This window comes from Salvelinus alpinus, chromosome 32 (genome assembly GCF_045679555.1).
Source record: "Salvelinus alpinus chromosome 32, SLU_Salpinus.1, whole genome shotgun sequence".
NCBI lineage: Eukaryota > Metazoa > Chordata > Actinopteri > Salmoniformes > Salmonidae > Salvelinus > Salvelinus alpinus.
The window spans coordinates 24,653,004-24,670,550 of record NC_092117.1 but is presented as its reverse complement, the minus strand read 5'-3'; the positions used below and the strand labels follow the sequence as shown (position 1 = coordinate 24,670,550).

At 42.8% G+C, this 17,547-nt stretch overlaps 1 protein-coding gene across 4 annotated transcripts in view; it reads left to right on the top strand.

Moving 5' to 3' along the window:
• The first annotated feature begins 3,258 nt into the window (after positions 1 to 3,258).
• LOC139562199 (echinoderm microtubule-associated protein-like 6) overlaps positions 3,259 to 17,547 on the top strand; it is a 126,308-nt gene continuing 112,019 nt past the window's right edge. For all 4 annotated transcript variants that reach the window (XM_071379646.1, XM_071379643.1, XM_071379645.1 and 1 more), the window contains exon 1: positions 3,259 to 4,674. In XM_071379646.1, the coding sequence (XP_071235747.1) occupies positions 4,478 to 4,674 (197 nt within the window). In that variant the 5' untranslated portion in view covers positions 3,259 to 4,477. The remainder of the gene's footprint in view (positions 4,675 to 17,547) is intronic.

Sequence of the window (17,547 nt, the reverse complement as noted above, 5' to 3'; positions counted from 1 at the left end):
ATTTAAATACTTATTTTCTGTGTATTTTAGTGTTTTCAAATAATGTGGCCTAAATCAATGACTTCTATTGGAAGTATTTGAAAGTATTTTCAAATTATTTCTTATAAATAGCCTACTACTTGAAAGTATTTTCAAATACTTATTTCAAATACTATTTTCAAATACAGTTGAAGTCAGAACTTTACATACACTTAGGTTGGAGTCATTAAAACTCGTTTTTCAACCACTCCACAAATTTCTTGTTAACCAACTATAGTTTTGGCAAGTCGGTTAGGACATCTACTTTGTGCATGACACAAGTAATTTTTCCAACAATTGTTTACAGACAGATTATTTCACTTATAATTCACTGTATCACAATTCCAGTGGGTCAGAAGTTTACATACACTAAGTTGACTGTGCCTTTAAACAGCTTGGAAAATTCCAGAAAATTATGTCATGGCTTTAGAAGCTTCTGATAGGCTAATTGAAATCATTTGAGTCAATTGGATGTGTACTTGTGGATGTATTTCAAGGCCTACCTTCAAACTCAGTGCCTCTTTGCTTGACATCATGGGAAAATCTAAAGAAATCAGTCAAGACCTCAGAAAAAAAATTGCAGACCTCCATAAGTCTGGTTCATCATAGGGAGCAATTTTCAAATGCCTTGAGGTACCACGTCCATCTGTACAAACAATAGTACGTAAGTATGAACACCATGGGACCACGCAGCCGTCATACCGCTCAGGAAGGAGACGCGTTCTGTCTCCTAGAGATGAACGTACTTTGGTGTGAAAAGTGCAAATCAATCCCAGAACAACAGCAAAGGACCTTGTGAAGATGCTGGAGGAAACAGGTACAAAAGTATCTATATCCACAGTAAAACGAGTCCTATATCGACATAACCTGAAAGGCCGCTCAGCAAGGAAGAAGCCACTGCTCCAAAACCGCCATAAAAAGCCAGACTACGGTTTGCAACTGCACATGGGGACAAAGATTGTACTTTTTGGAGAAATGTCCTCTGGTCTGATGAAACAAAAGTAGAACTGTTTGGCCATAATGACCATCATTATGTTTGGAGGAAAAAGGGGGAGGCCTGCAAGCCAAAGAACACCATCCCAACCATGAAGCACAGGGGTGACAGCATCATGTTGTGGATGTGCTTTGCTGCAGGAGGGACTGGTGCACTTCACAAAATAGATGGCATTATGAGGTAGGAAAATTAGGTGGATATATTGAAGCAATATCTCAAGACATCAGTCAGGAAGTTAAAGCTTGGTCGCAAATGGGTCTTCCAAATGGACAATGACCCCAAGCATACTTCCAAAGTTGTAGCAAAATGTCTTAAGGACAACAAAGTCAAGGTATTGGAGTGGCCATCTCAAAGCGCTGACCTCAATCCTATAGAACATTTTTGGGCAGAACTGAAAACGTGTGTGCGAGCAAGGAGTCCTACAAACCTGACTCAGTTACACCAGCTCTGTTAGGAGGAATGGGCCAAAATTCACCGAACTTATTGTGGGAAGCTTGTGGAAGGCTACCCGTAACGTTTGACCCAAGTTAAACAATTTAAAGGCAATGCTACCAAATACTAATTGAGTGTATGTAAACTTCTGACCCACTGGGAATGTGACGAAATAAATAAAATCTGAAATAAATAATTTTCTCTACTATTATTCTGACGTTTCACATTCTCAAAATAAAGTGGTGATCCTAACTGTCCTAAAACATGGACATTTTACTAGGATTAAATGTCAGGAATTGTGAAAAACTGAGTTTAAATGTCTTTGGCTAAGGTGTATGTAAACTTCCGACTTCAACTGTACCTTGATTAAATGCACAGGAATGTATTTGAGTCAGAGTGTAGGCCTCCTTGCAGAGTATTTTAGTATTTCCAAATACATTCCAATATTCACCTACTTATCTAAATACTCACTTCCAAATGTCTCTGAAAGTAATTGAAATACCCTAAATATTATTTGAACCCAGGTTTGATGGCAACACATGTCAGAGGAGTTGGCTATCTGGCAACAGGCTTGGCTGGGTGGAGCAGTGATTCAAACCCCAAGCAGTTGCTATGGTGAGAAATAGGTAGGCTGCTAGAGTCCCATGGGAGTTGTCATTCAAGGGGAGAATCTCAATTGAATACTCACTCATCCTCTCTCCTCTCTCCTCGCCTCCATTTCAAAATCCATTGGATGTGAGAGCCAGAGGTCCCTCCCCTCTGACCTTCTCCTCCAAAGGGTATTGATAAGGAGGTGAGGAGAGAGGATGCTTGAGATTCTCCCAAGGTCTATGTGAATACGACTAGAAGAATATGAACTCAGCCAGCCAACTCCTCTCACATGCGACATAATCACAGAGAGCCCTACAGGAGGCCCAGTTGAATGGCATGGTAGATTGCACTGGCTCTCCAGTGAAGTCTGTCACCCTGCAGTGCTGTTCAAGGGGCTGGCAATGGCATGCTCTACTTAGCATTTAGCCTTTGAGAACGTTCTACACATCAGTTCCAAGAGTCCAGTTTCCATCTAGAATACTTCTTGTACTATACACCCACCCACCTAGCTTTCTTAAGATGAATGCACTCGAAGTCGCTCTGGATGAAAACATCTACTAAATGACTCAAATGTAAAAGTATGCAAGGATATTAGTGTACAGAGGATCAGTCAAAGGGGGACTTAATAATCAGTAAGGGTGTATGGTTGTTCGACCCTTTACAGAAAATGTACTGGTGTTCTGATTGGAGATTCATGGATACAAGAGATATTCAGTTCTAGAATGCATCTGTATCACATGTGAGTTAAAGACTCGCCCTTTGGTTCACCTGTTTCAAATTTGACAAATCAAAATATGAATATGATTCAGGCAAAAGTATTACATCCCATTTAGTTTCCTATTTGGGATTGAACTCCATCCAATTTCCATCCAATTTCATCTACCATCGAACTTGTCACAAAGAAAACAATTTATCAGTTGCTATTCGATTCAGTCAGTTCCTATTCGGTCTAATCTCTTTATTTTAATTAGGGCCTACAATTTTAATGATTAAATTAAAGTAAATTTCACTCATATAAATTGACTCAATTATTGCTGATCATAGAAGCTGCCATTCTGTTTTCAGACCTAATCGATGTATTTTTCATCTGTAAGTCTTCAAGACCTTGGACAGCGCTTCACCATTGCTAACTGGTAGTTGTAGTTTTCAATGTTTTGGACTAACGAGAAAGCGTGAGAGAGGGAATGCCTCAGCCATAAACACATCAATACCCATAAACCTGTGCAGCTAGCCGCTCATCGTCGGTGGCAGTGCAGGGCTGATTTGCAGGGTGTTGTGGTTACTAGCTCTTCGAAACCAGAGAGAGGCTATTCTAAAAAATATTACGTTTAAGTACTTGATGGGGAAAGTCTCCATTACGTTACTACATTAATATTAATATGCAATGAATAACACAGTGCTAGACCTCCGCTCAGCTTTCCACCCCGGTTTATCAAAGGCATCGCCTGCCATTCGCCCATATGAGTAGGCTTATTTCGCTCGCTGCCCGGAATCCCTACTTTCATCCATCCATGTGAGATGCGGGAGATACCGTGGAGTCGCGGGGTGAGCGACTGTGTTTGGAAGCCCATAGATTGTTTGCCTCTGCACGGAAGTTAGCAGAGAATTTTCATTTTGGGGCGTCTTCACACTGACAGCGGCGAACCAGCTGTGGCTGTCAAGACAGGTCGTACTCTGTCAGAGTGATTTTCCGTGAAAATCCGTAATTCCTCACAATTGTTCGTTGTTCGATTCTCGGATTTAGTCCAACCAGATTTGTGAATGGAAGACAGACATATTGCATGTTCGGCCTATTTTCTACATGTTTGTTTGCTTTGAAATGTTTATTTGTTAGTTATTGTCTTGAGAAATATATAAAACCGTAGTAACTATGGCTGATTTTACGGTTAAGGATTAGTGTGCGGATTATATTTCAGCAGCAGCCGAATCCTCCAGCAGTTGTGTTCATTTGCTGTTTGTTTATTTGGCCAATTCCTCTGTTTTCGTTGTCATTTGAAAAGGAACCAATTTTAAATTGATAAAAAAGCAATGTAATGTTATTTAGTGGAGTAAATTAACTTTTGTAAGACATGGTAAAATATTAAAAAATATATTTTAATGAGGAAAATAATGAATTAATCCACAATCTAAATTAGAGTAGGCTAACATAGTAACAAGTCAGGAAACACCGTGTCTAAAGGTAAAAATTATGAATGGGCCTGAGGTGTATCTGTCCTTGCTGGTGTTTTCTCAAAACGCAATGTGCACATCTGCTGTAGGATGCGGGATGCTGGATGCTGTTTATGACAGGCTACATGTAGGAAAATGGAATCTGTTAGGATTTTCTAATTTAATCAGTTAGGTTAATCATAAAGTTTGCACGTGCATGTCAGTGATCAGTGGTTGTGGTGCAGCCTACTGTAGGGTGGAATAATTCACTAAACAAACAAGTTGTCAGATATCATGGCGGATCGGACTGCTCCGCATTGCCAACTGAGATTAGAATGGATCTACGGGTACAGGGGGCATCAATGCCGAAACAACCTGTACTACACCGCTGGCAAAGAAGTGGTCTATTTCGTGGCTGGCGTCGGCGTGGTTTACAATACCAGAGAACACACTCAGAAGTTTTACCTGGGCCACAACGATGACATTATAAGGTGAGTGTTACTTGGAATATACATACAGTAGCCTTCAAAACAACACCAAAAAGTCTGTGCGTAAAGTGCGAACAAAATTCGCACAATTTAAAAATGTAGAATATCCATTTAAAACATAACATTGTCCTCTCATTACCATCTCGTCATAAAATCACACATTTTATTTAATCTAAAATAATCTCAATGAATACCTTAATTAAAGCAGTAAATTGATGCATGGTATCACTCCAGTGTTGCTCTGTCCCTTGTGAGCCTTCACTGTGCAGATGTAATGTGTATCCTGTCCAGAGAGGCTATGTGTACTACATGAGGGAGTCATTGCAATAATTCTATTCACAGAGGTCATTGGGCTACTATTTGTGCTATGACTTTCCTTATATCTCTCACGACTGACTACATCACGACTGACTACATCACGACTGACTGCATCACGACTGACTACATCACGACTGACTACATCACGACTGACTACATCACGACTATCTACATCACGACTGACTGCATCACGACTGTCTACATCACGACTGACTGCATCACGACTGTCTACATCACGACTGACTGCATCACGACTGTCTACATCACGACTGTCTACATCACGACTGACTACATCACGACTGACTGCATCACGACTGTCTACATCACGACTGTCTACATCACGACTGACTGCATCACGACTGTCTACATCACGACTGTCTACATCACGACTGACTGCATCACGACTGACTGCATCACGACTGACTGCATCACGACTGTCTACATCACGACTGACTGCATCACGACTGTCTACATCACGACTGACTACATCACGACTGTCTACATCACGACTGACTGCATCACGACTGACTGCATCACGACTGACTGCCTCACGACTGTCTACATCACGACTGTCTACATCACGACTGTCTACATCACGACTGACTACATCACGACTGACTGCATCACGACTGTCTACATCACGACTGTCTACATCACGACTGTCTACATCACGACTGACTACATCACGACTGTCTACATCACGACTGACTGCATCACGACTGACTGCATCACGACTGTCTACATCACGACTGACTACATCACGACTGACTACATCACGACTGTCTACATCACGACTGACTGCATCACGACTGACTGCATCACGACTGACTGCATCACGACTGTCTACATCACGACTGACTGCATCACGACTGTCTACATCACGACTGACTACATCACGACTGACTGCATCACGACTGACTGCATCACGACTGTCTACATCACGACTGTCTACATCACGACTGACTGCATCACAACTGTCTACTTCACGACTGTCTACATCACAGCTGTCTACATCACGACTGTCTACTTCACGACTGTCTACTTCACGACTGTCTACATCACGACTGACTACATCACGACTGTCTACTTCACAACTGTCTATATCACGACTGTCTACTTATGTCAAAACAGCTATTTCAGCACCACCGTTTATTGGACAGCTCCTTGCTTTTTCGAGTCAACCATGCTGATTTGAAAGCAAGGAGATGGCCCACAGCTTCTCACTCCAAGGTATTCAAGAGCCAAAAAGCCCCTTAAAAGCTCTTGTATCCCTTGCATACCTGCAAGTATGGTAGCAGTGCCCCCTGTAAAGCACACACTGGAGAGGGGTTGAGGCTGGGGGATGTGTGAAGTGTATAGTTCTTAGTTCTGTATGCAACTAGAGTATTTTTAAGAGACCATGAGCTGACAGCGCAGATGGGGAGCTGGTTGCTATTGAGCACAATGCTGGTTGCTATTGAGCACAATGCTGGTTCCTATTGAGCACAATGCTGTTTGGATTGAGCCCAGTGCTGTTTGGATTGAGCCCAGTGCTGTTTGGATTGAGCCCAATGCTGTTTGGATTGAGCCCAGTGCTGTTTGGATTGAGCCCAGTGCTGTTTGGATTGAGCCCAATGCTGTTTGGATTGAGCCCAGTGCTGTTTGGATTGAGCCCAGTGCTGTTTGGATTGAGCCCAGTGCTGTTTGGATTTAGCCCAGTACTGTTTGAGAATGCTTTGTGACTTAGTTCCTGATCTTTGTTGTGGTTCAGCGATAGCAAGCCAAGCTGGTGCAAGCAAACCACGGTAACAACCCAAACACCAACACACTCATGATAAGCTGTGATCTGTAGTTTGTCCTCAGAATTTCTAGAAACTACAAGGCTCTCTGCAAAGCCACTGTTTATTTCTAGTCAATGCAAAGTCCTCAGGTCACACAGAACACAATCAAACTGGGTGAGGCCTACAGTGCTGGTCAGATTGTGTCACCAATCCATCCTCATCTACTTTTGTTGAAAGGCTTTTAAATAGTGCACTGTTATTTCTCTCCACTCTGTCAGGGAATCATTCTACTGCAGACACTTTTATCACAGTGGTCGTATTGATGGATTAGGTCTGTAATTGTGGCAGTCATATTGATGGATTAAATCCATGTTGGGCCTAGAATTTCTGGAAAAGGCCTTTTCAGTGGACACTCGCTGCTGTTGAACGAATATTACATGTCTCCATGGCCAGGACTGAACACAAGAAAGACTACCATTAAACATGTGGTTTTTAACACAATTAGACCTACTCCCCTTCAGAAAGCGTATACATGTCGATCTAGACAAAGTGGATTTGTTTAGAGTGATGCACTTTTATTGAATAGCTATTCATCACACATTCTCTTGGCCTACATGTAAGTCAATATTGAAGAATTAGCCCTGTAAATGCATGCAGAAGCCTTGTGTAGCTGGAGCACTGGACCCAGACGGTCTGGGAAACCATGGAAACAGGCTGAACCTGAACTTGGAGAGACCCAATAGCTAACGGCCAGTATAACACCCAGTATAATTAAGCAATAAGGTACAAGGGGGTGTGGTATATGGCCAATAAACCATGGCTAAGGGTATGGTACTGAATATGAAGTAGAATTTTTTTTTCAATTTCCCTTTAAATGAGACCTACTTTGTGCCACAGCTCCATGAAGGCTGAAGGTGTTTACACAGTCAAAAGTTTCGGGAGTTTTACTCTGTCTTTTTTAAGACAGGCTTTCTTCAACTCACGCTCTGACATCATCTCAACAGAGGCAGAAGAAAGACTCTCTCCCTTCTTATTCTGATTGCTTTCAACTAAATGAAGGGGACGAGATAGCATTGAAATTATATGATTGACATGTACATTTGTTGTATTATTGCATTAGTACCTATGACTCCTGTGGGACCAGTTGGCAATGAGTGTCTCTGAAATGTATCAGTCTTTTGGAAATATGGTTTGTGGGTGGGGGTGATGAGGTTCATGTATGTGTGTCTCTGTGCCATTGTCTATGTGTGTGCGTGTGCATGCAGATGGTGTCTATACGCCTCTCTGTGTCCTTCACATCTGTGTGTGTGTCCATGCATGCAGATCAGTATGTGCAGAGGGATGGTTAGGGAGTCATTATAAGAATGCCAACCACGTAGCCACCGTGAATCAGTGAAACGGTATCAAATACGTGAAATACATGGTTTCCAGGTGTTTGATGCCATTCTATTTGCTCCGTTCTGGCCATTATTATGAACTGTTCTCCCCTCAGCAGCCTCCACTGATGCACTGATGCACGTATAGACAGACAGACAGACAGACAGACAGACAGACAGACAGACAGACAGACAGACAGACAGACAGACAGACAGACAGACAGACAGACAGACAGACAGACAGACAGACAGACAGACAGACAGACAGACAGACAGACAGACAGACAGACAGACAGACAGACAGACAGACAGAGAGTCAGGCTCTTAAGGTCATTTCCTTTTTCCAATTTGCGCTCAAAGTAATTATCTCTTGACGTAGGGCTGCGGTGCTGTCTGTAATTGAAGTTGAATTGAAGTCTGGTCCTCACACTGTGATTGTCTACGTGGTCTCAAGTCAACACCTACCTCAGGACTCTTATTTTCAAGAGGACACATTCCAGTTTCCTGTATGAGATGCTTTAGAATCCAGTCTCCTCTTTGAGAGGCTTAAGAATCCAGTCTCCTATATGACAGGCTTTAGAATCCAGTCTCCTCTATGAGAGGCTTAAGAATCCAGTCTCCTATATGACAAGCATTATATTCCACTCCCCTATATGACAGGCTTTAGAATCCAGTCTCCTATATGACAGGCTTTAGAATCCAGTCTCCTATATGAGAGGCTTTAGAATCCAGTCTCCTATATGAGAGGCTTTAGAAACCAGTCTCCTCTATGAGAGGTTTTATAATCCAGTCTCCTATATGACAGGCTTTAGAATCCAGTTTCCTATATTGGAGGCTTTAGAATCCAGTCTCCTCTATGACAGGCTTTATAATCCAGTCTCCTATATGAGAGGCATTAGATTCCAGTCTCTTATATGACAGGCTTTATAATCCAATCTCCTATATGACAGGCTTTAGAATCCAGTCTCCTATATGAGAGGCTTTAGAAATCCAGTCTCCTATATAAGAGGCTATAGAATCCAGTCTCCTCTATGAGAGGTTTCAGAATCCAGTCTCCTCTATGGTAGGCTTTAGAATCCAGTCTCCTTTATGACAGGCTTTAGAATCCAGTCACATATATGACAGGCTTTAAAATCCAGTCTCCTATATGAGAGGCTTTAGAATCCAGTCTCCTATATGATAGGCTTTAGAAACCAGTCTCCTCTATGAGAGGTTTTATAATCCAGTCTCCTATATGACAGGCCTTAGAATCCATTCTCCTATATGACAGGCTTTAGAATCCAGTCTCCTATATGAGAGGCTTTAGAAATCCAGTCTCCTATATGAGAGGCTTTAGAATCCAGTCTACTATATGACAGGCATTATTTTCCTTTCTCCTCTATGAGATGCTTTAGAATACAGTCTCCCATATGAGAGGCTTTAGAATCCAGTCTCCCATGAGAGAGGCTTTAGAATCCAGTCTCCTCTATGACAGGCTTTAGAATCACTTCTCCTCTATGAGAGGCTTTAGAATCCAGTCTCCTCTATGAGATGCTTTAGAATACAGTCTCCTATATGAGAGGCTTTAGAATCCAGTCTCCCATGTGAGAGGCTTTAGAATCCAGTGTCCTCTTTGACAGGCTTTATAATCCAATCTCTTGTATGATAGGCTTTAGAATCCAGTCTCCTATATGACAGACTTTATTATCCAGTCTCCTATATGAGAGGCTTTAGAATCCAGTCTCCTATATGACATGATTTAGAATCCAGTCTCCTCTATGAGTCTTTAGAATCCAGTCTACTCTATGATAGGCTTTATAATCCAGTCTCCTATATGTCAGGCTTCATAATTCAGTCTCCTTTATGGGAGGCTTTAGGATCCAGTCTCCTCTATGACAGGCTTTAGAATCCAGTGTCCTATATGACAGGCTTTAGAATCCAGTCTCCTATATGATAGGCTTTAGAATCCAGTCTCCTCTATGACAGGCTTTAGAGTCTCCTATTTGAGAAGCTTTAAAATCCAGTCTCCTCTTTGAGATGCTTTAGAATCCAGTCTCCTCTATGAGAGGCTTTAGAATCCAGTCTCCTATATGAAAGGCTTTAGAACCCAGTCTACTATATGAAAGGCTTTATATTCCAGTCTCCTATATGAGATGCTTTAGAATCCAGTCTCTTCTATGACAGGCTTTAGAATCCAGTCTCCTTATGACCAGCTTTAGAATCCAGTCTCCTATATGACAGGCTTTAGAATCCAGTCTCCTCTATGACAAATGTTAGAATCCAGTCTCCTCTATGACAGGCTTTAGAATCCAGTCTCCTCTATGACAGGCTTTAGAATCCAGTCTCCTCTTTGAGATGCTTTAGAATCCAGTCTCCTCTATGACAGGCTTTAGAATCCAGTCTCCTCTTTGAGATGCTTTAGAATCCAGTCTCCTATATGACAGGCTTTAGAATCCAGTCTCCTCTATGACAAATGTTAGAATCCAGTCTCCTCTATGACAGGCTTTAGAATCCAGTCTCCTCTATGACAGGCTTTAGAATCCAGTCTCCTCTATGACAAATGTTAGAATCCAGTCTCCTCTATGACAGGCTTTAGAATCCAGTCTCCCATGAGAGAGGCTTTAGAATCCAGTCTCCTCTATGACAGGCTTTAGAATCACTTCTCCTCTATGAGAGGCTTTAGAATCCAGTCTCCTCTATGAGATGCTTTAGAATACAGTCTCCTATATGAGAGGCTTTAGAATCCAGTCTCCCATGTGAGAGGCTTTAGAATCCAGTGTCCTCTTTGACAGGCTTTATAATCCAATCTCTTGTATGATAGGCTTTAGAATCCAGTCTCCTATATGACAGACTTTATTTTATTTTATTATTTATTTTATTTATTTATTTATTTATTTATTTTTTTGACCTTCTTGATCCAAATCAGTCAGGTTTCAAGACTAGTCATTCAACTGAGACTGCTCTTCTCTGTGTCACGGAGGCGCTCCGCACTGCTAAAGCTAACTCTCTCTCCTCTGCTCTCATCCTTCTAGACCTATCGGCTGCCTTTGATACTGTGAACCATCAGATCCTCCTCTCCACCCTCTCCGAGCTGGGCATCTCCGGCGCGGCCCACGCTTGGATTGCGTCCTACCTGACAGGTCGCTCCTACCAGGTGGCGTGGCGAGAATCTGTCTCCGCACCACGTGCTCTCACCACTGGTGTCCCCCAGGGCTCTGTTCTAGGCCCTCTCCTATTCTCACTATACACCAAATCACTTGGCTCTGTCATATCCTCACATGGTCTCTCCTATCATTGCTATGCAGACGACACACAATTCATCTTCTCCTTTCCCCCCTCTGATAACCAGGTGGTGAATCGCATCTCTGCATGTCTGGCAGACATATCAGTGTGGATGACGGATCACCACCTCAAGCTGAACCTCGGCAAGACGGAGCTGCTCTTCCTCCCGGGGAAGGACTGCCCGTTCCATCATCTCGCCATCACGGTTGACAACTCCATTGTGTCCTCCTCCCAGAGTGCTAAGAACCTTGGCGTGATCCTGGACAACACCCTGTCGTTCTCAACTAACATCAAGGCGGTGACCCGTTCCTGTAGGTTCATGCTCTACAACATTCGCAGAGTACGACCCTGCCTCACGCAGGAAGCGGCGCAGGTCCTAATCCAGGCACTTGTCATCTCCCGTCTGGATTACTGCAACTCGCTGTTGGCTGGGCTCCCTGCCTGTGCCATTAAACCCCTACAACTCATCCAGAACGCCGCAGCCCGTCTGGTGTTCAACTTTCCCAAGTTCTCTCACGTCACCCCGCTCCTCCGCTCTCTCCACTGGCTTCCAGTTGAAGCTCGCATCCGCTACAAGACCATGGTGCTTGCCTACGGAGCTGTGAGGGGAACGGCACCTCCGTACCTTCAGGCTCTGATCAGGCCCTACACCCAAACAAGGGCACTGCGTTCATCCACCTCTGGCCTGCTCGCCTCCCTACCTCTGAGGAAGTACAGTTCCCGCTCAGCCCAGTCAAAACTGTTCGCTGCTCTGGCACCCCAATGGTGGAACAAACTCCCTCACGACGCCAGGTCAGCGGAGTCAATCACCACCTTCCGGAGACACCTGAAACCCCACCTCTTTAAGGAATACCTAGGATAGGATAAAGTAATCCTTCTAACCCCCCCCCCCCCTTAAAAGAGTTAGATGCACTATTGTAAAGTGGTTGTTCCACTGGATATCATAAGGTGAATGCACCAATTTGTAAGTCGCTCTGGATAAGAGCGTCTGCTAAATGACTTAAATGTAAATGTAAATGTAGAATCCAGTCTCCTCTTTGAGATGCTTTAGAATCCAGTCTCCTCTATGACAGGCTTTAGAATCCAGTCTCCTCTATGACAGGCTTTAGAATCCAGTCTCCTCTATGACAGGCTTTAGAATCCAGTCTCCTCTATGACAGGCTTTAGAATCCAGTCTCCTCTATGACAGGCTTTAGAATCCAGTCTCCTCTTTGAGATGCTTTAGAATCCAGTCTCCTCTTTGAGATGCTTTAGAATCCAGTCTCCTATATGACAGGCTTTAGAATTCAGTCTCTTATATGACAGGCTTTAGAACCCAGTCTACTATATGAAAGGCTTTAGAATCCAACCACCTCTATGAGAGGCTTTATATTCCAGTCTCCTATATGAGAGGCTTTATATTCCAGTCTCCTATATGAGATGCTTTAGAATCCAGTCTCATATATGACAGGCATTATTTTCCTTTCTCCTCTATGAGATGCTTTAGAATACATTCTCCTATATGAGAGGCTTTAGAATCCAGTCTCCCATGAGAGAGGCTTTAGAATCCAGTCTCCTCTATGACAGGCTTTAGAATCCCTTCTCCTCTATGAGAGGCTTTAGAATCCAGTCTCCTCTATGACAGGCTTTAGAATCCCTTCTCCTCTATGAGAGGCTTTAGAATCCAGTCTCCTCTATGAGATGCTTTAGAATACAGTCTCCTATATGAGAGGCTTTAGAATCCAGTCTCCCATGTGAGAGGCTTTAGAATCCAGTGTCCTCTTTGACAGGCTTTATAATCCAATCTCTTGTATGATAGGCTTTAGAATCCAGTCTCCTATATGACAGACTTTATTATCCAGTCTCCTATATGAGAGGCTTTAGAATCCAGTCTCCTATATGACAGGATTTAGAATCCAGTCTCCTCTATGAGTCTTTAGAATCCAGTCTCCTCTATGATAGGCTTTATAATCCAGTCTCCTATATGAGAGGCTTTAGAATCCAGTCTCCTCTATGACAGGCTTTAGAGTCTCCTATTTGAGAAGCTTTAAAATCCAGTCTCCTCTTTGAGATGCTTTAGAATCCAGTCTCCTCTATGAGAGGCTTTAGAATCCAGTCTCCTATATGAAAGGCTTTAGAACCCAGTCTACTATATGAAAGGCTTTAGAATCCAACCACCTCTGTGAGAGGCTTTATATTCCAGTCTCCTATATGAGAGGCTTTATATTCCAGTCTCCTATATGAGATGCTTTAGAATCCAGTCTCTTCTATGACAGGCTTTAACATCCAGTCTCCTTATGACCAGCTTTAGAATCCAGTCTCCTATATGACAGGCTTTAGAATCCAGTCTCCTCTATGACAAATGTTAGAATCCAGTCTCCTCTATGACAGGCTTTAGAATCCAGTCTCCTCTATGACAGGCTTTAGAATCCAGTCTCCTCTTTGAGATGCTTTAGAATCCAGTCTCCTCTATGACAGGCTTTAGAATCCAGTCTCCTCTTTGAGATGCTTTAGAATCCAGTCTCCTATATGACAGGCTTTAGAATCCAGTCTCCTCTATGACAAATGTTAGAATCCAGTCTCCTCTATGACAGGCTTTAGAATCCAGTCTCCTCTATGACAGGCTTTAGAATCCAGTCTCCTCTTTGAGATGCTTTAGAATCCAGTCTCCTCTATGACAGGCTTTAGAATCCAGTCTCCTCTATGACAGGCTTTAGAATCCAGTCTCCTCTATGACAGGCTTTAGAATCCAGTCTCCTCTATGACAGGCTTTAGAATCCAGTCTCCTCTATGAGATGCTTTAGAATCCAGTCTCCTCTTTGAGATGCTTTAGAATCCAGTCTCCTCTTTGAGATGCTTTAGAATCCAGTCTCCTCTTTGAGATGCTTTAGAATCCAGTCTCCTCTATGACAGGCTTTAGAATCCAGTCTCCTCTATGACAGGCGTTAGAATCCAGTCTCCTCTTTGAGATGCTTTAGAATCCAGTCTCCTCTTTGAGATGCTTTAGAATCCAGTCTCCTATATGACAGGCTTTAGAATTCAGTCTCTTATATGACAGGCTTTAGAACCCAGTCTACTATATGAAAGGCTTTAGAATCCAACCACCTCTATGAGAGGCTTTATATTCCAGTCTCCTATATGAGAGGCTTTATATTCCAGTCTCCTATATGAGATGCTTTAGAATCCAGTCTCATATATGACAGGCATTATTTTCCTTTCTCCTCTATGAGATGCTTTAGAATACATTCTCCTATATGAGAGGCTTTAGAATCCAGTCTCCCATGAGAGAGGCTTTAGAATCCAGTCTCCTCTATGACAGGCTTTAGAATCCCTTCTCCTCTATGAGAGGCTTTAGAATCCAGTCTCCTCTATGAGATGCTTTAGAATACAGTCTCCTATATGAGAGGCTTTAGAATCCAGTCTCCCATGTGAGAGGCGTTAGAATCCAGTCTCCTCTTTGACAGGCTTTATAATCCAATCTCTTGTATGATAGGCTTTAGAATCCAGTCTCCTCTAAGAGAGGCCTTAGAATCCAGTCTCCTACATGACAGATTTTATTATCCAGTCTCCTATATGACAGGCTTTAGAATCCAGTCTCCTATATGACAGGATTTAGAATCCAGTGTCCTCTATGAGTCTTTAGAATCCAGTCTCCTCTATGAGAGGCTTTATAATCCAGTCTCCTATATGTCAGGCTTCATAATCCAGTCTCCTTTATGGGAGGCTTTAGGATCCAGTCTCCTCTATGACAGGCTTTAGAATCCAGTCTCCTGTATGACAGGCTTTAGAATCCAGTCCCCTATATGACAGGCATTATCATCCTTTCTCCTCTATGAGAGGCTTTAGAATCCAGTCTCCAATTTGAGAAGCTTCATAATCCAGTGTCCTATATTACAGGCTTTAGAATCCAGGCTCCTCTTTGAGACGTTTTAGAATCCAATCTCCTGTATTATAGGCTTTAGAATTTAGTCTTCTATGTGACATACTTCATAATCCAGTTTAGAATTTCGTCTTCTATGTGACATACTTCATACTTCAAGACTCTTTGAGAGTCTTTATAATCCAGTCTCCTATATGACAGGCTTTAGAATCCAGTCTCCTATATGACAGGCTTTAGAACCCAGTCTACTATATGAAAGGCTTTAGAATCCAACCACCTCTATGAGAGGCTTTATATTCCAGTCTCCTATATGAGAGGCTTTATATTCCAGTCTCCTATATGAGATGCTTTAGAATCCAGTCTCTTCTATGACTGGCTTTAGAATCCAGTCTCCTCTTTGAGAGGCTTTAGAATCCATTATCCTCTATGAGAGGCTTTATGATCCAGTCTCCTATATGACAGGCTTTACAATCCAGTCTCCTCTATGAGAGGCTTTAGAATCTAATTTCCTCTATGAGAGGCTTTAGAATCCAGTCGCTTTCATGAGAGGCTTTAGAATTAACCAGCCACCCATCTCTCATTTCCCCATGTACCTGGGCAACGAAATAGTCACCATTGCAGTTGTTATTACCCAGTGTTCCAAAATTCCAGGAACTTTCAATAAATTCCTGGTTTTCCAGAATTCCTCTTTTGAGATTTCCACCTTATTCCCTCCTGATTCCGGGGTTCCTCCAACTGGGATTTTGGGAAAACCAGAGAATTTAATTATAATTTGCCACAATTTTGCAACCCTACCTTTACCTTAATTGTGGACAGACTACATAAACATACCTGACCAAATGTGACTCGATTCAGGAAACTGTGTCGCTGGTCACGACTTCAAGATTTTAGTTCTGTCTTAACAGAGATTACCTTTACCCTAATGCTGTGGCATTGCATACACAGAGACACAGAGACACCTAGTGTTGGATACAGTGATGAGCCCAGTACAAGGTATAATCACCTCTAAGAACCCTTAAGAAGCCTAGTAAACAAAAATGTATAATTACATTAGTGGTTTATAAGTCAATGGGTTATTGAATGCTCTCCATCTGAACAGCCGTTTCCTTGAGGTATTACAAAGGTGTGGAGATGTATCCCCTTGGCAGATACAAACGGGCAGTCAGAAAATGGAAGCCTCTGCATTCAGAAGAAAGCTCTTGCTAAATTCACAGGTTCAGTTGTGTGTTCTTGTCATGTGTCTGTGTGTCTGGAAGTGACTGGTGCTTGTGGCTCCAGCTGGTGTGTTTCACAGTGCCGTACCCTTGGCTGGAATCCCCGTCCTGGCTCCGGTTGGGCTGTGCTTACTCTCATGCTCTGGTTCTCTGAACTCCCTCTGCTGTCCCATTTCCGTCAGTGCTGCAGGGCAGAACCCGGCTCCGGATACATCTGTCACTGCCAGCCAGCCAGGCAGAAGTAGTAAGAACCGGGACTCAACCACACTTTCAAACAGCCCTTTTCACACTCAGACAAGCAAGTCTTTAAACTAGACCTTTACAGTCTAGTGTCACAGTCACACACTCCACAGTCTAGTCTTAAACCAAATGTTTATATAGCATAGTCACAAGCTATTAGAACTATTCTACAACTTATCAACCAGCTAGAATCTTACACTAGGATGTCTTATGACATGGTTGATATGATATGTGTTTTATGTAGTATCACTGATTGAATAAATTAGTACTGGAAATAGAAAGACCTTGTCAGCCTCTCTCTCCATCATCACTGCCACCAGCTTTGGCTTATCCCCTCTGTCTCCTCCTCATGACCTTTGCATACATTACTGGGGCTGACTGGGACACCACAATACCAGCTTTATTCGGGCCAGTATGCAGAGACCAGGAGATGGGCACGGATTGCTGATGGTGTGTTTGTGTGTGTGTGATTGTGTGTGTGCATGCATCTGTGTCTGTGAGTGTGTGCGTGTGCATTTGTGTGTCACTGAATGTGTGTGTGTGTGTGTTGTCTTCACATCTGTGTGTGTATTAGTGTCTGTGCATCTGCGAGCGTGTGACAGATCTGAGATGTGACAGTGTTTACTGGCTGGTCTCATTAACCAGGGGGTAATGACTGTATCAGAGACGGACACAGTGCTACTCCCACGATGCTCCATTAACACCAGGCTGGGCTCTAAGTGTTCCTGATTTCACGGAGCTGAAGACTTCAAATGAGCCGTTGACCTTTACTGGTTCCTCTCTATGCCTCACTACAATATGGAGTCCTTTGAAAAATAGATGGGTGTATAAGGAAAGAAAATCTTTAG